At 38.1% G+C, this 25,802-nt stretch overlaps 1 protein-coding gene across 3 annotated transcripts in view; it reads left to right on the forward strand.

Moving 5' to 3' along the window:
* The window catches only part of LOC108664977 (single-stranded DNA-binding protein 3), a 62,226-nt gene that overhangs the window by 17,556 nt on the left and 18,868 nt on the right, over nucleotides 1–25,802 (forward strand). Inside the window, exons 6-13 of one of the 3 annotated variants that reach the window (XM_018151687.2) lie at nucleotides 10,807–10,896; nucleotides 12,800–12,895; nucleotides 14,466–14,543; nucleotides 15,346–15,352; nucleotides 17,048–17,074; nucleotides 22,232–22,440; nucleotides 22,906–22,953; nucleotides 23,788–23,866. In XM_018151687.2, coding sequence (XP_018007176.1) covers nucleotides 10,807–10,896; nucleotides 12,800–12,895; nucleotides 14,466–14,543; nucleotides 15,346–15,352; nucleotides 17,048–17,074; nucleotides 22,232–22,440; nucleotides 22,906–22,953; nucleotides 23,788–23,866 — 634 coding nt within the window. The remainder of the gene's footprint in view (nucleotides 1–10,806; nucleotides 10,897–12,799; nucleotides 12,896–14,465; nucleotides 14,544–15,345; nucleotides 15,353–17,047; nucleotides 17,075–22,231; nucleotides 22,441–22,905; nucleotides 22,954–23,787; nucleotides 23,867–25,802) is intronic. The other 2 variants (XM_047879884.1, XM_018151688.2) reach the window with 2 other exon arrangements.

Below are 25,802 nucleotides of genomic sequence, written 5' to 3' on the forward strand. Positions count from 1 at the left end.
AACGTATATTTTTGGGAAGTAGGCTTGCGACAATATTGCTACGGTTACTCATGTCAGGCAGTAGATTGTTAAATGACTCTTTTGGTTGTCTCCAAACGTGAACTCAGCCAGATTTTGGAAATAAGGTAAACGATGACTCGTCACAGAAAATAATATTGTTCCACTGCTAGAGGGACCAATTCTGGAGGTTTTTACACCACTCTAAACGCTTTAATGCATTTGTAAATGATACCAGAGGTTTTCCAATTGCAGCTCTTCCATAGAATCCAGATCTATGTGGCTCTCGGACAGACTTTATGGAAACTGGGTTCTGTTGGGGCCCACTGAGGTCTGCAGTAATTTCAACATCTGCGGTCTTTCGAATGCTGCTCACAATTTGATTTAGGTACCGACATTCTCTCTCAGACAACTTCGACTTTTGGCCAGACCTGTGCTTTGCTGAGGACGGTGTTCCTCCTCTTTCAAAAGCAGTCATTACTTTGAGACAATAATTATAAATTGAATTATTTTTCAATTTTTATGTGGATCTTGAGCAATTAATAAGAGCAAGAAACTATTGTCATCGTCATGTGTCTCTTCACTCGAGTTGTGCGGAGTGCTGGCGTCTCAAGCCCCACTCGACCGCCAATGCCTGCGTATATATATATATATATATATATATATATGAACCACTCAAAATGCCGGTAAATTTGTCCCGTGTCAATTTGCCGGAGCGCATTATTAGAGACGAATTTATGATGTGATCGATTACTAGTAGATTTAAAGTAAAGAAGTCGAATCCAATTCGCTATCGCTATAGAATTGAGTTTAGACCATGCCGTCAATGAGCAATAAACCATTCTAAACAGCGCTCTGATCGTACGACTCTGCGGCGTGTTAAGTTATCTGCTGTCAGCTAATAACACACATTCTATTTCTTGTGTAGGTTAGTTTAGGTCTCTATTTGACAGCGCCTATATATCTTGCCTGACTTAATCACAAGGTCAGTCAAATATAAAAATTTAGTTGCACTCAAAATTGTCATGAATGTTCATTTTTTCTATGTCTTAGTCCATTGAAGTTGCAGTTGAGACGCGCGTAAATTTCGTGCTAGGGAAATGTTCCCTTATTTATCCTAAAATTTCATTCTTAGTGTAGTAATTATTGTTAAATATAAACATAACTCATGTATTACAAGGAACCGTTCAACGGGCAAACTTTTAAGTGGAGTAACATTTTCTCAAGTCTGATGTGCAATTTGTTATTTAGATAATTGGTTTCTCGCTCGAGTTACTAACTACCAGCTAGCCGTTGACATGGCTCGCTGGCACCTCGCGTGATGTCCGACAGACGGACGCGCGCTGCAGCCTGAGACGCGCTAATCGTCCCTGCCGTGCCCCTCCTTTCTTCCTAACCACATTGCTTACCAATCGCCATATTGGCGGCTCTATTTGCTTCTAAACCGAGCAGCGCACTCGCCCTATGCTAGCAAGTGATACGTCCTAGCGCCTGCTTGCATTGTGCGCGGCTCAATTCCACTGCATTTTTGGACGGTAACACAGTATTAGTTACCCGTGATCAGTGACGTGTTAATATTAATTCAGGTTGCAGTGTAGTGATCCTTTTGCGAATTAAGATTTTTTCAGTTGTCTCCATGTGACTTGGAAGATTTTGAAAGCAAATTGACTGAGTTGGTCAATCATTTTCTGAAATAGTTTTAAATTATTTAATACGAATTCAAATGACGTTCCGTGTTTTACCTTGAGACCAGCAGTGGAGTTTAATGCTTGGACTTTCCCTTAAACTGGCACAGATATTGTATGCAAATTTTTCCTTCAATTAAGTGGCCATTCTGTAGTAATCACCTCAAATGTGCTGAGAAAAATACTATGCATCTGCAGTGTTGGTACTCCTTATCATTTGCTATGGCCGTCTATTAACTGACACATTGTATCATTTATAAGGTGCGGAGCGCAGTGCGATGTTCGATGTCCACGAGTTGACGCGTCGGTGGCGTGTGCCCAGCGTGTACACTCTCGCGTCAGACACTCTGTATGCGCTGTGATCTTGCCAATGACTTGACTAGTGGTCCCGTCTTGGGATATTAATACTGACGCCCCAAACCCGAGGGGAGGTGGCAGCGAGTTGTCTCCCTTACGGCCAGGGATTACATCATAAGTTGGCAGCTTGTAAACAGCAGGGGGCAATCATTCATTGGAAATAGATACCGGGGTGTGGGGGGGGGGGGGTCAGTAGTAGCTCGCGTCTTGCAGGTGACTTGCCTCATTATCTTAATAACTAATGACTCTTAAGCTCGCATTTCACGACGCTTTGGTCGAGCAGTTATGTCTTTCAACGCGAATTAGTTAATTTCGGTCTTAGTTGCATGTGACAGACGTATCATCGGCGCTTTTGATGATGACTACTTTTATATTACTCATATGTAAAGTACACGATAATTTATTTATATTTTAACGAAAAACTTGAGGAAATCGCGTGAACAACCCTTCACTGTGGCCAAAGCGAACATTAAGTTCGTATTTTTTATGTGATCTCCATTGCGTTTGATAACAATTTCCACTATTAGAAGCAAAGTGGTAAAGATTTCACTGGCGTTTGGAACTACAGGTATTTAACTCCAATCGCTCACGATCGCAGGTCTACTGCATCGCCACTTCAATCTGCTACCACACTTATTACTACTCATCTGCCCTTTGCATTAATTTTAGGTTATTCTGCTAATTTTTGATATGAATGAAAATTTTTATTTATAAAATGCAATTATTGGGATTGCGGCAACTTGGCATCATCACATAGGCACTGTGCTACTGATGGTTAGTTGTTTCTTTACACATTATTCACGACCTTGAAGCTTTCTGTTATGAAATTCTCATTGGCTGATCGAATACAGGCAGTGCATACGTTTGGCTAGCCTAAGTTTGAAGATTATGTGCCAAAATAATTTATATATCCGTATGATGTAATACTGCACATAGCCGGTCACGCCAGAATACGCTAACTCCGTTGTCCATTCCTTTCGAGGAGATTTCATAGATACGCCAAAGTGACTACATGAAATTTAACTCGGAAACGGTATTCTGCCTTTTATAACGATATTCTGATTTTTAACGGTATTCTGACTTTTACAACGGTATTCTGACATTTTTCAGGTCTTTTGATACGATTTCTGACCTTATTCTAAAATTCGTAAAATTTTGAGCTTGTGTAGCAAGTTTCTCATTAGTTGCATGCAAGTTTGAATGAATTTTATAAAGTATGTTTGGAAAGCCACCACGAGCTTGGTAGATCGATTTTTACTAAGATTTCTTTATATTTTGTCCATTTGATATCAATTTTGGGACAATCTTTCGTTATTTTCTATCTATATATAAACCACCAACAGCGAACATTCAAAATTTCTCTCATATTTCACTGCAATTATCATCCTAAATTTTTCATTTTCAGAGCGCATCGGCCGCTTTTTTTAAAACCTTACAGTTAATTCAATTGATTTCATACTTTTTACTGAGTAGAACGTTTATACTGCGTTGGCGTCCTCCGAGAACTTATGTAGCACGTATAGTTCATACTTGTAAGTCAACACGGTCGTTGCCGCGAAGAGCTGCCGAGTAGCTTATGAACTGCGGGCCCGTGTGTGTTGACTAGATTGTAATCGATCTTGTAAGCGTCCTGGCGGCGTAGTCGAAGCATCGCAAGAATGGACGTAACTGCTGCTCATAGAACGTTTGTTCGCCACTGAACCTGACAAGTAAGACAGAGCTTGACACACTCCTCTTTATCTCGACATTCTCTTGCTGAGAGAATGCATACTACATTATCATGCATACTCGAAGAAACTCTTCACATGATTTGTACATGGCTGGGAACTATTCTTTACTGGTAGATTTCTTCCTCTGTTCTCTTCACTGAATCTGATTATTGATTATTTGGTGCTCAATGTCTCGTGTGCGTCATTGTAAATTTGTATTTTTACTCTTTTTTTCTTATTTTGACAACTTATTTTGCTTATCAGAAATTTTCCTATCTGTTTAGATTTATAGATAATGAATCTTATGAACCTCTAAATAATTAAATTTCATCCTGGGATAATCACAATCCTGGATAGTTTTTTTTGGCCGGTGCAAAATATTCGAATAAAAAATGAGCCAGCACATTTGTTCCATGATTTTAAAAAAGATCAGAAGGCTCGAAAATTGTTTAGAAAAGATGTAAATGTGAAGATTTTCTGTTGACGCGCGTGGCGACTGCTGGCAACTGGCGATCAAACTGTACGCTGGTCTCGATTTGGTGGCGTCTCAAATTAGCGACCTCAACTTTGCTCAACGGGCGAGATTCACTACATATTTAGAATTTCTTCCGTTTTATAGAGTTGATCTCTATTTGTTTGAGCACAATAGAAAATATTGGTCCCATATTTTTTTCTACCAATGAGAAAAAGTACCGCATGATGGCATTAAATGCACACTCTTATTTAAACAATTTTTTCTTCATAAAACTTGCACTAAATCCTAAAATATGTGATCCAAGCTCACGCTACACAAGGATCATAGTTTCGTGGTAGGAAGTGTGCTGAGTTCCTTAGAAATTCGTACGTAATAGGTTTGCATTTAGTATTGAATGCTCCAGCCATTGTAGAGAGCCAATGCCATTGTAGTGATATGCGCTTTAAAAATTATCCTAAATAATGACAGTTACTGTGACGCTTGCTGGTCAGGGACCTGGACAGGGAAGGGGTGTGGTGGGGTGGAGGATGAATGAAGGGGCGTGGTGAGGTGAACCAGTTTGGCGCGTGACAATGCTAGTTTACCTTCTTAAGGACAATTGCAGGGCTATGTCAATACTGTTGGGCTCTTTTTGTGAAATGATGTTGCTTTGGTTTTCTTGGTGAAGATTATGCATGAGGGACAAAGTGCTGTTGTCACTTCTGTTAGGGAGGAAAGGTGGAGGTGTTAGGGTGGAAAAGCTTGCTCTGGTTGTCGGTTAGATGCCAGATGTCACCACACACTGCAATTATTGTACCACTTCGATACGTCTTAACTAGTCAAAATGTTAATTATTACTTGACACAAGTGTTGTCTGAACTATCAACACTGTAAACGCCCAATGCTGTATATCTTACTGGCGGGCTCTTGTGCTAATGATGCAGTGGTGAAGTGTGAACAGCATTTGTCCGCCGCTTTATCTTGTACCTACAACCAAAGATCATGTAAATTCATTGGCTCCTGTCGTTTTGTCGAGGTTCTCTTGTTTTCAGCGGCGTCGGCAGGATAGGAACGGAGGGCGGGGGTGGGGGTGGGGCTGTTCTGGGGCCTCTCAAAATAGGGATGAAGAAGATCTCGTCTTGCTTGCGTCGCTGGCTGCACCTTTGCGCGCGATATTAGTGACTGCCTGGCCAACAATAATTGATATGCACCCGCGCAGTTAACAAAGCTGGCGGCGCCGATTGTTCCTGCACTAATACATTGACGAGATTTATCCCAAGAAACACTCATTAGTCTCTTTTATGGGAAAAGGCGCTATTGTGATCGTCACCCGCTATGCCCGGACAGCTGACTGTGTGCTGCTTCATTGTTAGTTATTTCTGAACATTATTCATTGAAGTACTGCTTGTACAATTGGTTCAAAACATTCCTTAATAATTGGAAAGATTTGATTTTTTGTTAGTAGCGACCTCTAGTGTACGAATTAGACACAACCTTGGCTTTGACTGAACAAACAGTTTATTTTTTTTTACGTGGTAAATGCATGAACCGTAGAAGTTTTTTTTCTGGATTTCTCGCTATTTCTTGTGAGTTCTTGGGTTTGTGGAGGAGTGAGTAGAAAGTTGGTGGCGTGAGAGGCCTTGGAAGGGTAGGCGGGACTGCTGCGCACTTGCCGCCGCTGGCTGCTCTGACATCTGTAGGTCGCCGTGACTTGCACCTCCTGTGACACCTGCGAGTCAGTGACCTGCGAGCGCTCCAGTTCACTGGGCATACAACACTTCAATTCTTCAGCTCTATTTCTGCCCGGGAAATGATACGTTGTGTGTATGCTGCAGTTTCTGGTCATCATCATTGATCTAATCATAACTTGATGCATCATTTGTTCACTTGTTAGCTGCAAGCATGCTTGTTTGCTGTGGATTTTGCGCTCCATTTCGAATTTCAAACATCGCCGAATAAAAAAAGCGCTATATATATAACTGCATAGTCTACTCGGTACCATAGGGATACTCACAAGTATTAGTGCGCAGTGTTGAGCAGTGATACGCGCGTGTTGTTTATAAAGCATTGCACGGCACCATATAGGGACACCCACAAGTATTAGTGCGCAGTGTTGAGCAGTGATACGCGCGTGTTGTTTATAAAGCATTGCACGGCACACACGTCGTCAGACCGGTAGGTAGTTACGCGGACTGCGGGGTCAGAGGTCCCGGGCGGGGTGAGGGGGGCTGCAGGTGTGGACCGGATTTTTCGTATCGATAGCATTCTCAGAGGGGAGGGGGAGGGTATCATGCCCATGGAGAACAGGTGCTGTGATCTTGCGTGGTGCGTGCTGCTTCTTACCTCACTACACTCGCTGCTCTGCTGCTCCATGCTGCACGCCATGATTCCTTAACACAATTCCTTTAGGATAAAGATAGACATAGATATATTTTATTTATATTTTACGAGTTTTGCACACAATGCGTCGACATGATTGGCTTGTCAGTTGTGCATATGAAAATGATGTTATTGACAAAATGATGTAAAAATGTTCATCAGCTGTTTTTTTCTGGTCTCTGATCGTTTTGACTCGCTTACAGAGTATTTATGCATGATCAAATATTATTCAATTCAGTATTTATGCCTTATTTCTTTATGGAAGGCAGCTTGCAAAGCGTGCAGCATAACACTATGCACGGCATGCAGCGCATTAATATCGATATTATCAGTCTTTCTGCTCAGCCGTTCCTATTTTGATGTGTGGCAAGTGTTCCGATGCCCCGCCCGTTTTCCTAATTTCTTCATTTAATTCATAAAGGGTTTGAATTATTTCTGATAAGACGCGTATGTGCTTGTTTTTCATCCACCGCGTCCATGATGCTATAACCGAGATCCTGGATCTATTTTTATTATTTAATTTAGTTAGTTATCTGAGTACCTAGTAAGAATTTCCTCGTTCACTGTGAGCGGAGCTATCAAGAATATATATTTTTTTCTACCCATCAATTTCAGTAAATCTGTTGTGCATGATAGTTTGTATGAAGGCCGGCGCTGTAAATATATCGGGGCTACTCAAGCTACGTGCAGATACCTATCTTGCCAGGATGTTATGGTCACAATTTTGTTTTAGTGGCAGAATCATTGATCACCTAACGGGTGTAAAAATAATAAATTTGAAATAAATTCTAAACTTATTATAAATATTTTTTTCTAAACTGGAACACTTTCATTCCGTGAAAATATAAAAATTGGAGTTGAATAAGGTGTGACTGATATATTGTGGGCGCCATCACGATAGCAGGGAGGACGATCTGCTGACCTAAACAAGCCTTGTAGTAACTATAAGGGACAACGCGGGGCTAACCTGCTAGTTTATGATAATATCATAAGTAATATGTCGTAAATGGTTAAAATTGCAATACTCGTGTGGGCGGTGAGGATAACATTAATACAGTACCTATCTACACTACAGTACCTATCTAACATTAATACAGTACAGTCCTACCTCAACTGACGAACATTGAACTCAGTTGAGGAGAACTACAGCAGCGTTGTCACAACGCTGCTCCTGCTGTTGTGACCGGCCAAGACTTCACTACTGCCACTTGTTTACATCGATTTTTGGGGTAATTTAGTCTCAGGAACAGTCTCGCATCAAGGCTCTTCTCTATGATAATCATTGTGATGTGTAATTGCAAGGTTGTTTTTTATTTACTTTAGCTACTCAGCAAATACCATTAAATTTTTGGTGCCCATCATTTCTCTTCAACTCAACTTGAATTTGCGTTGAATAAGAACATTTATTTTTCTATTTGTTGGACTGATCTTATCACTCGTATCGAAACGTTTATGTACTTGTATTATCATTGGTCGTGTGCGAGCGAATCATCCCTTGCTGCAAGTCTGGATACGTGTTTATAACGTTGTGTCGAAACATTTTGGCACAACGAAACATTTTGAGACTGCGCCTTTGCTTTTACATCGGCGCGAAAATTAGTCTCCACCAAAACGGCTCGCGTCTGCGGTACCAACATAACATAGGTCTATTGATTTTATGCTTAGCGGTGCGATGCTTCAACATTTCATTCTAATTTAGGTCGTGGTACATTTCCTCGTATTTTTCGTTTCCGAATTATGTTTGACGGCGACTATGATAATAATTGACGTATGTTCGTTCGTGGTGAATCAAAGTTTACATGTTTGGGAAGATGTGCCATTTGCCGGTTTGGTGGATCTTATGCTTGGCGAGAGGGAAAGAGGCAGCATTGTAGCTATATGGATGGGTCCTACTTAAATGGCCTTACCATTAGACGTTTGATTTTTGACCATGTTTGTCTCATCGCCTAAATGTAATCGCACAGTTTGCTCCAGGCTTGGAATTGCCATGAGACAATGGGAGACTCCTTAATTGTGATACTGTGTATGTATGAGGGTTGCGTGCCGTATCGTGAGAGTGGACGATGAACTACCTGTTGTTTGGGGGGCGGGGGTGTCGCTGAGGGCAGTGCGGGTGGGGGGGTAGCAGGTCGGGCTGGCAGACATGCCCTGCAGAGGGCAGCGCTCCTTCACGTTGTTCCTCTCATTGAACCTTCTTATGTATTTCCACATTGATTGCACACATTAAATTAATTCTGATGTATCACATTGTAGCGGTACAAACCATATTTATGACTTTATGATGAGTTTAGGACTTCTTAGTCCTCGGTCACGCTGATGCGCCGCATTCGTCGTCCTCCGTCTTCGAGTCGTCGCTAGGCAGGTGACCCCGCCCTCGGGTCGCTTGTAACGTTGGACGTGTTCCGTCTATTTGCCCTCCTTTGGGCCAGCTGATGCAAGATGCTGTTTCCCATCCCACACATGCTGCAGAATAATAGAACATGCAGAGTGCAGTTAAGCATCATTTGTTACGGTACCGTTACGGCCGGGCTAGTTCACGCGGTAATGATACGCTGAATTCGCTTGGCAAGTACAGAATGTTGGTCAGTCGTATTATGTGAAAGATGAACTCGAAGTGCGCATGGCATTTGATGATACTTGCGACGATCATGATGATACTTCAACCCATAAACAAGTGACCCATAAATGAGTGGCAGGATATTTATCATTTACAAATAAGAGTAATTGAGAGAACGCTGTTAGTGGGAAAGTATTTTAAATGAATTATACGGCACAACGAAATCAAGATCAAACAACTGCCGGCATGCATAGTTTGGAGCGCTAATTGTACGTTTAAAATCGATAATTTCACTACCTACATGCAGTTGCAGAGGTAGGCAGTAGTGCACTACATGTAGCGGTAGCGGCACTACATGTAAGGCAAGGTAGTGGTAGCGCCGGATACATATTTAAGTAGCGATACGAGGCTTTGCCGCTACAGCGCTACCGCTACATTTATAGATAAAGCCTTTAGATTTTACTTAATAGTATTAAAGATTATTTAAAAACCAGCATGATACATACATAATATAAATTACAGAATATAACTGTATGAAAGATTTTGGTGTAATTTTGTCAACCTCATCCTGTTACTATGTGTCAACATGTTAGTTGTTACTTGTTAAGTTGTTACCAGTTACCACATACAGGTAGTTTTTCACATTTCAGGTGGCTTACAGTTATTTTTTCACAGTTATTTTTATATTTCACCTTCCCTACATGGATGTCTACTTTAATCTACCAATTTAAAAAATAATCCACATGTATAAAAAGACTGATTTTTTATATGTATATGTAGATAATTTTTTAGATTGGTAGATTAAAGTACACACCCTTGTAGGGAAGGTAAAACATAAAAATAACCATAACTTTTATTTACTATATCTAACCCATACTAGTTCGGTTAGGTTAATTGCAATAAAGTTGCATTGATATGTTTTGAAAATGTTTCATTATCATTAAATGTTTATGAGTAAATCTCAATAGCAGAACAATAAATATTTAGAGATTTCCAATAATTTTAGCCATTGTACCGGCTAATGTAGTGGTGCTACATTTTACTGTAGCGGTAGCAGTAGCACTCGCTACAATCTTGGGTGTAGCTTTAGCAGTAGCGCCTGCTACATGTAGAGCATGTAGCGGGAGCGCCGCTACATTTCAAAGTAGCGCTGCCCAGCTCTGGTTATATATATATTTCTATACAAATTTGTAATTCATATGATGGGATTTCAGGCGCAAATTAATTATATGTTTCATTGAATAACAACTCATTTCGATTGAGAGAACTTTGGATGTGATCCTTGGTTTGTTTTATAATTGAAGACATTAATTTGATGCGTGTTGGTTATTGCTGCACCAGCTGATAGGATTTATCAAGTATATCACTGCCAAGCAATGCTGGGCTAAACTTGTGCCCTTGTTAGAATACTTTGGATGTGCCATGTTTATAGGTGGGCAGTTGATGCCCATTGAAGTGCTGCACTATTTTCTTCAGCAACATTAATGCCAACATTGCTCCTGTCCTTAGCTAAACAAGTCATTTTGTTCATAGATCATAGATGTGTTAGTGAGACTACTAGTCTTGCAGTCTGTGAGACTAGTAGTCCAGCAGTCCGTGTGACTAGTAGTCCAGCAGTCCGTGTGACTAGTAGTCCAGCAGTCTGTACTCTTGTCTCTTGCTCCACAGAACGCAGGGCCAGCGCCGTCGCCACTTGGACAGATGGCCCCAAACGATGGCATGGGGCCAGGTGGGCCCATGCCTCCAGGTTTCTTCCCTGTAAGTACTTGGCTATCTTATCATTTCTGGAATATGGTAAGTAAATCAACACAACAGAAAATACAAAACAATCTTGAAGAGTAAATGCATTCAGTAAAGATTACTAACAGAGTCAAGGAAATCCAATGAAATTAACACATGGCTAAAGCCCATATTTTTTCCTTAGGTTGTACTAATGAGACTTCTAACGCTTGAGCGCCTGATATTGTCACAACTGTTTTGAAATTTTCTCTCTGCAATTTAGCATTTTAAACTGATTATGGATGAGAAAATTTATTTGCACAAATTCAAGCACCCATCAAGATTTATTATCAATTCATTAAGTAATTTATTTACACCACCACATCTGTCTGAAGTGATTATCATTTTAGTTATGATACCCTCTGGCACACATTTTTTTTAGTTTTTTATTAATTGTTATATCAGTGTTAATGTTGAGCTGAGTGTGTTCAATTGCTAAACTCAGTATACCTAATAGTAATGCTCTCAACTATCAAGTAAAGCTTTGCTTTAACTCCCACAATAAACAGTCGCAGTGCTCCTCTCTTCCTCAAAGTATCACATTTTCTCCAATGGTAAAATAAGAAAAAGCCATTAAAAATATCTGATATTAAATTCAATGAACTTTTATTTGACACTCTCAATAACTATCTTCTTGATGAATTGACTGCTTTGAAGAGCATTTCAAGACATTCTTTAAGAATCTGGATGGGCTTTCCTAACCCGATTTATGTGAATGTTCTGAGCTTTCTCAAAAGCTCTGCCAATTGAGCAAAAAAAAATTTTTTAAGAGCTTCTATGACAATAATGTCCAAGTGCAAAGCCCAGAACTACCAAATAATGATCCTTTTTTCTTATGTTGAAAGGTAAGTTGTGTTGCCAAGCTATTAATGTGTACTTTGCTCCCTGCCATATATTATATCCTTTGGCCAGGTGCTTATTTTTGATACCTCATAGATGTGCTCCATGATTTCCTGTGAATTTGTAATAGTTTTAACCTTAGTTATTATTTGTGGCTTATGTTTATTAGTGCTTGCTTCATGGGTACTTTGCATCAACCTCAGACCCCATGCCATTTCCATGAATGTTTGCTGCACCACTTCAACACTCGGCCACTCAATGTTTAAATGTTCTGCTTTCTATTATTAGTTTTTGAGTTTTCAGGAAATTTTATACTAACCATGAAGGCAGCCATGCAGGTTTAACAGATATGAATTGTTTGGTTTGCTAAGCAGTTTCTTTTGATATTATATAGTTCAGGGCAACTGGTTGCTAAAATTGGGCTTTGCAGTTTTTTTATGCAATTAACATGGTTTGGAAAAGCTTACTTAAAATACTAACTACTAACAACAACAAGACCATCATAAGTTCCTCCTGCATTGGTCATCTGATGATTTTTTTGTTGAATTTTTTATTGCTCCTTTGAAAGCTATCAAGCCAGTCAAGTTCATTTCAGTCACTCTTAGAGCATCTGTGCACAAAACACTGATTTTAAATATGAATTTAATTCATGTTTCCACACATTTATGCTATTTTGTTATAACAAATTTTCTTGTCTCCTGTAAGACGATCTAAAAATTTCTTACCATGTTTTTTTGTTATGCAAAGCATTTGTTTATATTGCTTCTCAAGCATCCAAAATTTTAAAAAGAGCTTGAGATGATAAAAATAATTTCTTACTGCCATCTGACCTGTATGCTAAAGATGCTCATGGAATTTTTTTTACCTTGCAAAGCATAATTGAGATTCCTTGTGGAAATTACTGCCAAGTTGTTATTTTGTGAGTCAATTGTTAACTAGCTAATGACCTCTGTTGTGAGTGTACATCAACATCTGCCTGGGCTGCTTGCTCATGTTTGTAGTAACCTGCATCCTTGCAACCCCGACTCACAATTCATTACAGACCCCTGGTATGCGTCCCTCCCCTGGTCCCCCCCTTCCCTCCCAGGCATCTCCCCATCATCCTTCTGGGGCTCACAGTCCCCTTGTCAACTCCCAGGTAAGTTTAATCATCAATCAAGAGGCTTCATGGGCAACTCTTACATTTATCACTTGCCAAGTAAAGACTGAGAACAAGTTTTGCTTGCCTGAACAAATCCACTGTGCTGCATACTGTTGTAGGTTATTCCACATCAACACTAGAGGGTGCTTGTAGAAAATTGACACAGACATTTATGGTGTTTATGGAATGATCTGCACTTGTGAATTCGTAAGTTGCATACAGAAATACCAACTGTTTAGCAGCTCTTGAGTTACAGACATTTTTTTCTTGTCAGGGCATTGTAATCACTTTGAAATTATGCCATTTCTCACATGTCACCTCCATATCTCACCGAATATCATTTCAAATCTATTAATCCTATCATTTGTGTGATGACATGTCAATTCTAGTCTTGGTACAACTTGATTCAGGTAAGATAATTTAATTTGAATGCACTGCTTATCTTCCAGCTCACTAATCTGCATTACTGCTACCATTGAAATTAAATGATGTGCTCTGAAATATATTTGTAAAATAAGTGAATCACTTTCTTGCTTTAGCTCATAAAAAAATGAATGTTTTCAATTTTCTGTACATATTCATCCTAATTTAAAAGCTTTGTCAGTGGGACAAATTAAGGAATATTATTGCTGTGTCACTGGTAAATTGATTGAAATACTTGCATGATGTTGCCCTGTTTAATTTGTAAAGATTATAGACATGGATAAATATTTACATATGGTCTTTGAAAACTACTTATATAAAACCAACTTACTAAAGGAATTTATTCCCCTAAGAATAATGGCTTGTCGGTGCACACTTACCTGAGCTCTGTGCTGCTCTGCCTTATTTCCATTTTAAGAATGTCATGCTCACCATTATATGCTGTTGAAAGTTTTGTTGTTTTTTCTGCTTGCTTTCTGATTTCATATAATTATATGTGCTTTTGTGCTAGTCCTTTTTTCTGTGCATTGTTGCCCTAAAAAAATGGAGAATTGGTATTGGATTGGAAGTTGATTAATTGAGAGAAATAAAGCTAACATTTTCTCTCAATGAAAAAATGTTTTAACAATATTCCATCTCGCTTGTCAATGTTAAGGATTTTATAAATTGACTAGTAATTTATTTCAAATACCCTAAGATGCCAGACTTTATGAGATGCAAAATTGAATGGAGTATTCCTGATACAAATAAAAACTTCAGCTTCCCAACTTTTGAATGGATACTCGTATAGTGATTAGTATTTTATAATACAATCCCCCTGAGAAAAATCCTTTTTCAATGAATGATGTGTTTCTCTGCTTTGGATGTGAATAAATAAATGGTTAGCCTCTACCACTGCAGTGAAGTGTGAAAATTTTTGATGACACATTATTTATTTTTCAGTGCCAATTTTTGCAATATTTTCTTCAAATCAAATTCTTATTAGTTAAGTTATGAAGAAAATATATTTTAAATGTTGCATATTCATAATAATGAATGTTTAAATGCATATTCATAATAATGAAATGATTGAAATCATTTGCGTAGTTAGACTGAAAATGGTATGCATTATGCACGTGTAATGTTAGTTTTGTTTTGTGTGCAGCCATTCATGACACCACGGTACCCTGGTGCCCCACGGCCGGGTGTTAGGATGCCTCAGATGCCCAATGACTTCAATGGAGTAAGTTGCTCTTCTCTGATGTACTTGACTATGCTCTTATTTATAATATCTCTCTTTTAGCTTGTGAACTTCCCTAGAAATTCAATACATAATAAATAAAACACCTGTCATGAATACATTAATCTATGTTATGTTGGTTATGGCAATCTTTTATCATTTCAATGAATATGTGGGCAGCTATTAGCTATACAAACATCTATGTATTGTAGGTAATGGCAAAAAAACCTCATATGAAGCTCTTCTTTCTTAAATTAATTTCTGCATTAAAACGTTCAAATAAAGCAATAAAATACAAAAAGGGTTTGTATGCCCTAGTTATTGCACAAGTTGAATATATTCTGAATTGAAACAAACATAACAACTAATTAGCTGCTGATTTATAGCACTTCACCAGCATTGAATGATTCATATTAAATAATTTGTAACTACTCTGCATTGTTGTAATTATTATTTGAAAAACACTCATCAATCATCTTCTCTGTCTCAATATTTTGTAATGTTGCTTAATTTCAAAATAGAATGATCACTTTTTGAAGTTGTATTATTCAGTCTTTGAAATGATCAGGGTAATAGTAATGATAGTCTAATGAGTAGACTGAGGTATTTCTTTACATATAATGGAGGGCATCAAATGTTTAATTCTTATTACCATTAGGTTTATTCAATGACAAAATTTTAAATTGAAGAATGTCCTTTTAAATGAGCCTTTGTGATGATGTGACAATAAATAAGTAGTTAGTATTACGATTAGGTTTATGATATCTTAATGGTTTGCTACAACAGTTCTTCTTTTTCTTTTCAGCCGCCAGGTGGGTGATGTGGTGAACACTTGTCATGGTGTGGTGAACAATAGTAAACACTAAGTATGGGGTGGTAAGGAGAACTAGCCAAACCCTGCATTCAACATTGCCATAAATTCCCTCTCCAGTTGGTCACTTAGCCTCAATAAGTTATTAATGTGCCTTGCAAAGTTGGTACTATACAGGCTAATGTGAGTCACGTGCTAACTTGGGTTTTGCAAGATCAAAAGTCCAACTTGTAGTATGAAGGTTTCTAAGAGAACATTTTTCACAAAAAAAATAATAAATACAAATCTGCATCAATTGCAAGCACCTTTTTTATTTTACATAATGCAAAACAAGAATAATAGAACCACATGTTATGTTGGAAAGATTTTAATTATCTCATTGATATATACTTTCTATAATCTGCTAGAACTCAAGCAATATTACTAGACTGAAAAAGGGTGAATTTCCAATGTGACCCATCTTGTAACATTAGCTTCTGACTTATTTTCATTTAAAGATATAATATTTGTTCATTTCGTGGTATTGCAAATACCTAGTGTTGATTGATCTATTCCTGACTCACAACTGTACTTTACTTACCTATACATCATAATGAAGCAGACTGGGTAATTTAATGAAAAATTGAGTATTGGTTGGTAATGGTTTTTCAGTGCAACTGTAAAATTTGATCTTTTCTCACTGGAAAGTTGTATGACTGCTTGGAGATTACTAAAAATGTTGCCGTAGGGCAGGTTTGATTCAGTTTACTCTTCTGCCATTGAATTGAAGCTAATTTTACAGATGTTTATGTTGTCAGTTTTTTCAATGTTATGGACGATTATTATATTATAAATAATGATAATCATCAAAAATGGTGATTATGCTTACATCTTAGAACTGTATTCTATGTGCAATTTTTGTTACAATTTCAAATTGGCAATATATTAAGATGATATTAATACCTCGTCACATGCTGATCCACGAGTTGTTTGCAAGTTGGTGATATAAATGTGGCATCAAGGCCCATGTCCGTCACTAGATCAAGAGTCAAGGCCTCACTTGTGAGCTGCCATCTGCTTGGTGACTAACTGATTATTCATTTCGATCACAATTTATTTATGAACAAACTGAGAGCTGCAAAATTCTTGTGCATTAAGTTCATGAAATCTTTATTCTGTCAGAGTTTGTGTCATTGAAATTTCAATTAGTATTGAACTAGGTTGTGAATATCACTGCTAGATTTTCTGTTTATTGTTAGCTAATTATCTACATGTTCAACTTGATAATTTGATTTCTAATCATTATTTATTGCAAATATTTTATTGGAAATATTTTTTAATAATTATTGGAAGTTTTTAATGACAAAGATTCATAATTTTTTTTCATTTTCATCATTGGCGGCAAATGCAAAACTGATTTTCAAAAATTTTCCCAAAAAATTGGGCTTATAGGACTTTTTAAATTTAAAACTATTATTTGATGACACCCACAGCATTACAGCGAACAGTAAATTTGATACTTTTTAATCCAAAATACATAGTCATGAAATTTGAGAATCTAATTCACAAGGTGTAATGTTTTGTAGCCATTCTGTGAAGCTCAAAAACATTTGTCATTTGCCTATTTGGTTTGATGCAATTTTTGTTTGAGAAAAAGAAGTTTTGTTATTGGTTTCTGCTTCTAATAGCTGGTTTATCTTCTCCTCCCACCACTCAGGGGACGGTGACTTTGTTGGGTGGCAAGGTAGGCTCCTCCCTCATACCTCGTCCCTGTTGCATCATCATCCAATAATTCAACTTGGTTCAATTTGTCATTTGATTACCACAACGTTGACTCACTCTCGACTCACTCGTCTCTCATTACAGACACCTTTGCACGTTTCAATAGATTGCTACAGGCAGACAGACTTGTATGCATCTCATTAGCCAAAGCCACTCGCAAGTCTTGATAGATGCATGGCTAGAGGCAGCCAGACTCATATGCCTCTCATTAGCCAGAGCCGCTTACAAGTGTTGATAGATCGTGCAAGTCTGATATTGGTGCTTGCGGATCAAAAGCTGATGAGAGGCTGAGTGCCATGGTCAGTCAGGACCATTGTCAATATTGTGATCAGTTCACATTGGCACAGTATTTTCCAAATTTGTGACCATGATTTTTAATTAAATTATTCCTACAATTTATTTGAAGTAGCCAGAATTATTCTGGTGAATGATCCGCACCTGTCCCAAGGCAACCTGGCAGGGCTCTCATGCGGTAGTGATGACTAGTTTGAGTGCACGAGAGTCAACATTTTGGTAATGGAATCTTGGTTGATTTGCATTTAGTCTACTAGTTTATCCATCACGCCTGACCTATTGATTTTGAGCTTGTACATGCGCATTATGTTATAACTTGTGTCAAGTTATAGCATAGATATGGATAATTTTACTTGTAAAACTTTTTCTATGTGCCAGATTCAAGACAAAGACAGTGAATAGATTTATTGTAGCCTGCATTTTTGCCTGCTTTGCAATCAAACAAATTATGCTGAAAACATTATCATTTAAAATCCCCTAGCTTGTTCCCCTTCTTGAACTTTTCAATTTTCATTCAAAACAACATGGAATAAATTATGAAGTGCTGAAATCTTCTTAGTGCCTATATGCTCATTTTTACATCCTAATCATTTGCATTAATGAATGAATTAATGTTGCTTATTTTATTTTTGCATCTTATTCATAATTCGGTCCTCTCATTGTGGTATTGACCATTGATGAATGCTTCTCTTACTGTTTCTTTTATTTACTGTACTTACATTTCCTACAAACTTATTTATTTTTATTCTCAGCTTTAACGAGTTCTTCATCACCTGCGTTGTAGCTTATTCTACCCCAACTCGTTCTCTCATTGATAATGCAAATCAACTCCCATCTACTCATTCTTTCTTAACTATTCAATCTATTATCAGTTTTCTTATTGAAAATTCTTTTCCTATTGGAAAGACTCAAATTCTTGGTAACCAAATACTGTCCATCATTGAACTGATCAGCAATTTTTTTTGCTGAAGGTCTTTGCAATGAACAGTGTACTTCTTGACCATTGAGTATCACTATCATAAAGAGTCAAAGATTTACTTTCAATGGCACTTGGTATATTACAGGTAATTTTATAGCTGGAAACAATTTTCTGAGCTAACTACTACCAACTTCGAGTAAAAATGTTTTAGCTTGTCTGTGCCTCATGCCACCCCTGTGATGTATACCTAGCATCCTATCTACCTAACACTCAGGCTAATGCAATCTTATGAGCTCTGCAACTTTCAACAATACTTTCACAGCTACAAAGAAGTATAAGCAATCTTTAACCATTATGTTGTGTGAAAGCTGATATTTTTATTCAAAGTGAAGGTTAAGTAGCCAGCTGGGCTGGGTAGATGTTCTCACCTTGTCAAAGTTAAGGCTTTTTCCATGGCAATTTAATCTAACGTAAATTACACTCTTTTTATTCAACAATGTTTCAGTTTGTAATTTGCAGGTCTGCTTTCTTTCTAATGATTTTTCACTTCTATAAGCTTCTTTTCTGTTTAATTTCAATGAGATCCATGGAACATGGAATGGAAAATGGAAAAGTTTCCAATAAGATCTTGGAACTTGTTTTAAAAGGTTTGCTTATTTATTTGTGCCTTACACTTGTATTGCTGCCATCATATTGCTGCTTGTTCATCACCAATGCCTATTGCCAGCTCACTGCCTAAGAAGTCATTCGTGTTTCTCAGTAATTTTAACTCAGCCACAATTCATTTTCTTGGTGGTCTTTGTTACATGGATTCTAGATGGAAAGCTGACCCAAGCGCATCAAACCATTCTAGGGATGCCACTGCACATGGCGCATGCCATTACAGCTTTTTAAGAAAAAGTCCTTCCTCTTCCTTGCTGTTTATCTTGTAAAAAAAACTTAATTTCATTAATATTACATGGTTTTGCTTTTGTTCAACTCCATTCATTAGATGTTAGATGACATTTTACTGGAGCTTGCTGCATGGAAGAGGCTGCATATTTGTGCAGTTTCTTTTATAAGCAAAGGTAATATTATTTTTAATTTGAGAGCTTTTTTGCTACTCTCGGTTTATGCATCAAAAGTTGCATAAAAAGCAGACTGACAATGACTCTTGTGATCACATGAAATTGTTGAGCATTCACTGTTCATCATTCACTGAAAAACATGCCACTTAAATTCTGGCATGAGTGCAGTGAATTTCAATTTAAATTGACAAATCTTGACACTATTAATTTTTGGCATTTGCTGATGAGTATTTACTTGACTTTTTGAGGGTAAATGGAGGCCCTGAACTAGAATCATCCTTATATTCATCTATGACTTCCCAATTTTTCTACGCTGATCTGATTTAGATGGCTTATCATGGCAGTTGCTTTCAGCATTTCATGTAATTGTAAATGTTGTATTTGTTCCCTCAGTGAAGCATACCAATATGTTTCATTATCTATATTAGCATGTCTGGACAATGGCTAGTTAGTTATTTGACTCTTACAAAAGTTTTTGCATAGCCCTATGTTTGCTACGTGTTGTCTAGGATTTGTTCTTAGTTACCTTGACTTGTTAAGGGGACCGGCTACCCTAAAATTTTCAATTTTGGCGTTTTTTGGTTTTTGTGCTCATCTGAAAGCTGGAATTCTGCTCTTTCCAATGGTACCACTGCCGTCGCTGTACGCCAATATTTACGTTCATGACGTCTCTTTAAAGGGAAGCGGATGAGAGAGTTCTTTAAGTAATTAGATATAAACTAATTAGCTGCTGGAATCTTTGAATATAGTTTCTACTTGAGTTGGGCTGCAGTTTCATGCTTAGTCTCATCTTAAAGCTGACATTCTGAGCTTTCCAACGATACTACTGCGATCCATGTACGGCAATATTGACGCAGATGGCCGGGCTTTAATGGGGGGCGGGGGGTGGAGTTCCTTCACTAAATAGACCTAATAAAATTAGAGCGGCAAGACTACATATCTTGGTGTATCTGGCATCTGTGCTCAGTTACCCTCCTAACATTGTACGTAGAGGTGCGCTACAAGTTGCTGCTAGCATCCTTGAGTGGATTAAGCTACAGAAGCCTGTAGTTTGGTATCCATTCTACATTGAGTGCCTATTTCGAGGCGCATGGGACTTTGTCGCGCCGTCCTGAAAAGTTTGAAAAGTTCAACTTATTGTCACGGAAAACCTATCTCCTCCTACAGTTTTCAAGCTACAGCAATGAGACATACACCATTCGATTCGTAAGGAAATTACCTAAAAATTTGATGATCATTTTTTTGAATTTCTGTCTGGTTCGTTTTTTATATGGGGGAGAAGGAGGGGGAGGGGGGAAAAATGAGAAAAATGGGATAAAACGCGCATAAAAAAAACTAAGGGGAAAATGAGAAAAGTGATCATCAAATTTTTAGGTATGGTCCTTACGAACCGAATGATACGTTTCTCGATGTTGTAGGATGATATTTGTAGGAGGAGATAGATTTTCTAATGTACCTCTTTTTAGCCGTTTTCTATGAATTTCACGTTTTCTATAAATTTTTTTGAAAAATTTATAGAAGCAAAATGTTCTTATTTTTACATTTTACGTATGTATGTGAAATTTCATGATGATCGGATAATAACTGTAGAAGTTTTTCCGGAGGGTAGCCGGTCCCCTTGAGTGACGTGCATTGTAAAGAAAATATATTCCACACAAGATATCTTAGGCGCCTGCCATCACTAGATTCATGGTGCCTCTTGGTGGTAAACCTTGCATTTCTTTATGATACTTCATGACTTGCATGCGCCATGCATCATGCAAGCCATGATGTGCCATGCATCATGCAAGCCATGATGTGCCATGCATCATTCAAGCTGTGATGTGCCACGCATCATACAAGCCGTGATGTGCCATGCATCATGCAAGCCGTGATGTGCCATGCATCATGCAAGCCATGATGTGCCATGCATCATGCAAGCGTGATGTGCCACGCATCATGCAAGCCATGATGTGCCATGCATCATGCAAGCAAGCATGATGCGTAGTCATGACTTTTGCAATTTAGCTCTGCTGCACTGCTTTGAAATTCAGTTTAAAATTTTGTTTGTTTAATACTTCATCTTGTCAACCTTCTGCATCACTTCAACAAGACTGTCCTATCTTCACTTCCTATCTTTATCGAAAAGAACATCACAACTTCATTAGCGTTTTAATTAAATTAATTTTAATTCATTAATTAAATTCTTTGTTCTGTGACCAGAGAGCCAACTGAGACTCCTGGCACACCCAGCCTTATTATGTTCTCATCAGAAACACATTGCTGGTAGAATAGGATTCTAAAAAAAATTGTGTTGCAAGGCCCTTAGTTTACCCTCACAGTGATATTTCAAATTAAATACTTCTTTAAGTCACAATTTCTTTCATTTTAATTTCTCTATAAATTTTTTACTTTGCTGCTTTTTTTAATTCCGATGGATCCTCCAATCAACTTTTAATATTGGCTGCTAAGTATTACATGAAAATATTCTTTCATTCATTATATTGCCATGGCCAGCTAAGTTTAATTATTGTTCCTCCCTAAAATAGAAGCTGTTTTGCAATTAGTATTACTCCATACTCACAAATACAAGTTAATTTTAATAAAATGTTGAGGTAATCAACATCAAATAAACATGTTCATTAGCATCAAGACAAAGTAAGATCAATATGTTCAGTTTCTGCCTTTTGTCAGCATTGCAATAAAATCTTCTAGCTTCATGTTTATTGTTTGCCTGCTCTGTTATGTTCATGTAATTAGCATCATCTTCACTACTGCTATCCCATGAGATGTTTAAAGCTTGCTGTCATTGTAAGTGTTGACTGCTGTGTTGGGTACTAATTCTACCTGCACATTACAGGTATGAACCCACGAATGGGAGGGCCCAGGGGGCCAGGAATGGGCCCAGGCCCTGGTATGGGACCCATGGGTCCTGGTCCATACGGCCCTGGCATGAGAGGGCCTCCACCCAGCAGTATGGGGCCAGGTGGCCCCGCAGGTCCAGGTATTCCCCCCATGAGCATGAGTGGCGGTGGCCCCAGACAAGCATGGACACCCAACACATCCACGGTACGTTCTGGTTTCTTAGTATCACTTGTTATCCCATATTTAAATGATTAGTTTTATGAATAATCACACACGGTACACCGTAAGCATTAATGTTTTTGTATATCCAATACTTCTTAGTTAATCATTTTTATAGAATCTACCGCTTTGAGTCTTGTTCTTGAATATGTTAGTAAGTAACGAATGTCTCGCAATTTACTGTCCTGCATTGTTTAAGATAGCCATGTGCTGCTGCCTTTGTTGACTCTTACTGATCGTCAACAAGAGTTGCTACTGGTGCTTAAGAATTCATATAGGCTGTGATCATCTAAATCGACATTCATACATTTTCGTGCATCGTGCATATTGTTAGGATAAGAGTACTGCAGTCAAGTTTCAGTTGCAATGCATTCCTGTTGATTGTTCCTGTTGTTGATTGTTGCAATGTATTTCTGTATATTTCTAATAACGAATGTTTATCACCCACAGCCTATGAGTTATTCGTCGTCTTCACCGGGCACTTACGGCAATATGATGGTGAGTTCGCTTGGCTCTAGAGTTGATCACTTGTTCGCCTTTGTTAGCTTTTCATCCTACTTCCACCTAACTTCTCTGTTTGGGTTGTAATATTCTCATCTCTTATGAAGCCCCTATCATGCATTGCACCCACACATGCAAAAAAGTTATTGGTCCTGCGTTTTTTTGCGGAAACATATTATTATTGTCTTTATGTTTATTCATGATGTAATTTTCCATTACGACATTTTGTAAAAGTCGGTAAAAAAGTTCTATTTGTTACAGTGGATACTTCTGCATATAAAATGCTACATATTATGTGATCAAACAATATATGATTGTATAAAATTTTCTGTGATATTAGGCTGTATGAATGAATAATCAATTTTCTTCTTTGTCTCGTTGTAGTGATAGCAATGCCAGAGTTTGAATGTATAGCAGAGATGGGGCTGTGTGAGGGCAGGGGCGCTTGGTGTCAAGTAATGGACGGATGAGATGTGAATATTTCGTACAGGGGAAAGGTGTTGAGGGTTTATGTGCGATGAGGTGTGACGGAAACTGTGGATAGGCCTGATTTTGGACGGTCTATATGAGAAAAACGAGTTATGATGACAGTGATTCTACATGAGGAGTACCTAAGGGATGAAAGTAATGGTGCGGGGTATGATGAATTTATGGTATGGTACGAGGTATGATAGAACAGAGGACAGTGATTGTGACTTAGTGAGAGGGAGCAACTGTGGCTGTAATTTATAGAGCGAGTGAAATAAAGGAGAGGAGGAGAATGGGAAGAACAGAGTTAATAATTGATAATTTTTAATCATAATCCGAATGATGCCTTTTTCTCTTCGGAAGGTTTCATCTTTCCCTGCCCAGGGCCCCCCGGGCTCCGGTCCCCCCGGCCCCGGCACCCCCATAATGCCCAGCCCACACGGTCAGTGTTGTGCCGCGCATTATTTAGCAGTTTATCCAATACACTTTCACCCTCAATCTATTGTAACTCGCTAGTTGTTAGTATTGTATTTATAAAATTATTGATTAAAATTGATGACGGTCGCGTGTTGCTCATGTGGTTCAAAGTTAGCTCGAATGCAATTTTGTTTTTTTTTGGGGGGGGGGAAGGTTTATTGTTTGAGGTAACAAGTCATGTTCATATCGTTGGCTAACTGTTGATTCTTGTGCCTGAACGGTTGCTGTACCAGTAATTAGGAGCCTCTTGTCTTACGACTTTATAGCTCCGTATCATATCCTACTCATTCATTTTCTGTTGTTAAGTTGGTGTAGTGTTTCATACGGCCTCTTGAAGTTCAGTATCACATTCAAGCAGGATATAACTTCTTATTTTGCCTTTTATTCATCTACAAGTTTCCAGTTTAACTACATCTATGAATTTTTAGCATCAGTTATGCTTTTTCTAACATTTTTTGGGGACTTTTTTCGGCTGTTTCTAGTTATCTTTCATTGTAGGGACCAGCATTGGTCTACCTGCTCGTGTCCAGCGTTTGCCTTGCAAGAATTATAAGTAGCTGATGTAACTAGAGAGCGGGAGTAGCTAGTAAACCTGTGCAATTAAAAAAAGAAGAAACTAGTTGAGAAACCTCTAGGATGAAAGCAGCTGCTACTGGTCTAGAATGAAAGTGGCTGGGAAACATCTAAAATGAAATAAACTGAAAGTACAAGAGCTTGCAGAGCTCTCAAATGTTACTAGACAGTAAATATTTTGAATCAAATTAGCTGGAAAACCTTTACAATAAATTTACATAAAGTAGCTGCTAGAGCTGTAAAATAAAACTAGCTGGTAAAGATTTAAAATGAAATTGGCCCGAAAATCTCCAGACTTGAAGTAGCTGCTATTGGTTTAGAATGAAATTGGCTGGAAAATATTAATGGTGAAAGTAACTTGTTAAGCTCTGTAATGAAATGAGCTAGTAGAGCTCTTGAATGAAACTAGATATTGAAGCTCGTGAATGAGATTAGCTGGTATAGCTGTGGAATGGAAGTTAAGCTCTAGAATAAAAGTAGCCTGTCAAGCTTCCAGTATGTTCTTAACAAATTGTAATTATTCTTCTATGACCAATGCCAATACCTAGTTAGAAATTAGCCTGTAGTAAAATCCTCTTGCTTGCTTTCGCTGATGCTCTGATTGGCGTGGCTTTCTCAATGAACCTGTGAAGACTTATGCTTTTATATGGAATGCTTTTCATGTTACAGATTGTACTTGCTATCGCCACTCAGATCAGGTACTTCATTCAATGTATTCAGAAATTATACGTCGTTAATTATTAGTTTGCGTAGATAGAAGTTGTTTCGACGTATGTAGTATTGTTTCATGTTCATTCGATGTCGCTGATGACAGGTTTATTTATTTTGTATTCATTTTGTTTATTCATTTGTACGGGATTTCTGTGGTGCTTTGCCAATTTTTTATTGATGTCTCATTGACATTATTGATGTCCTCGCAAATTGTTCGTTTATACATATGAGCAAGGTTCTTCTGACTTGAATAAAGCATCCGTTCAATTTATATATATTTTTTAATTCTTCACGGCGTTTTTGTTAGTTTTGCTGTCCTCTCACTTTTCACTGTTGTTGGCTCGCGCAGTATAGCCGAGACCGGAGCCAGCGTTCAACTTCACTTGGGCTTCCCCTGAGGTCTATTGTATTGAGGGTTGTTGGGTTACGTCTGAGGTCTATTTAGGGTTGTTGGGTTGTTGACGCATTGAAGATTGAGGCGCATCGTCGGCAAAGATGACAGTCGCTGCAGCAGATGTTGCTCACATTATTGTTGACCTAGCTTTTGTATATAACTGTTAAGGAGAATGCAATGACCGGAACAAAGGTGGGCCTGCTTCTGTCAACTTGCGAGTTAA

This window comes from Hyalella azteca, unplaced genomic scaffold (assembly GCF_000764305.2).
Source record: "Hyalella azteca isolate HAZT.00-mixed unplaced genomic scaffold, Hazt_2.0.2 contig4128, whole genome shotgun sequence".
NCBI lineage: Eukaryota > Metazoa > Arthropoda > Malacostraca > Amphipoda > Hyalellidae > Hyalella > Hyalella azteca.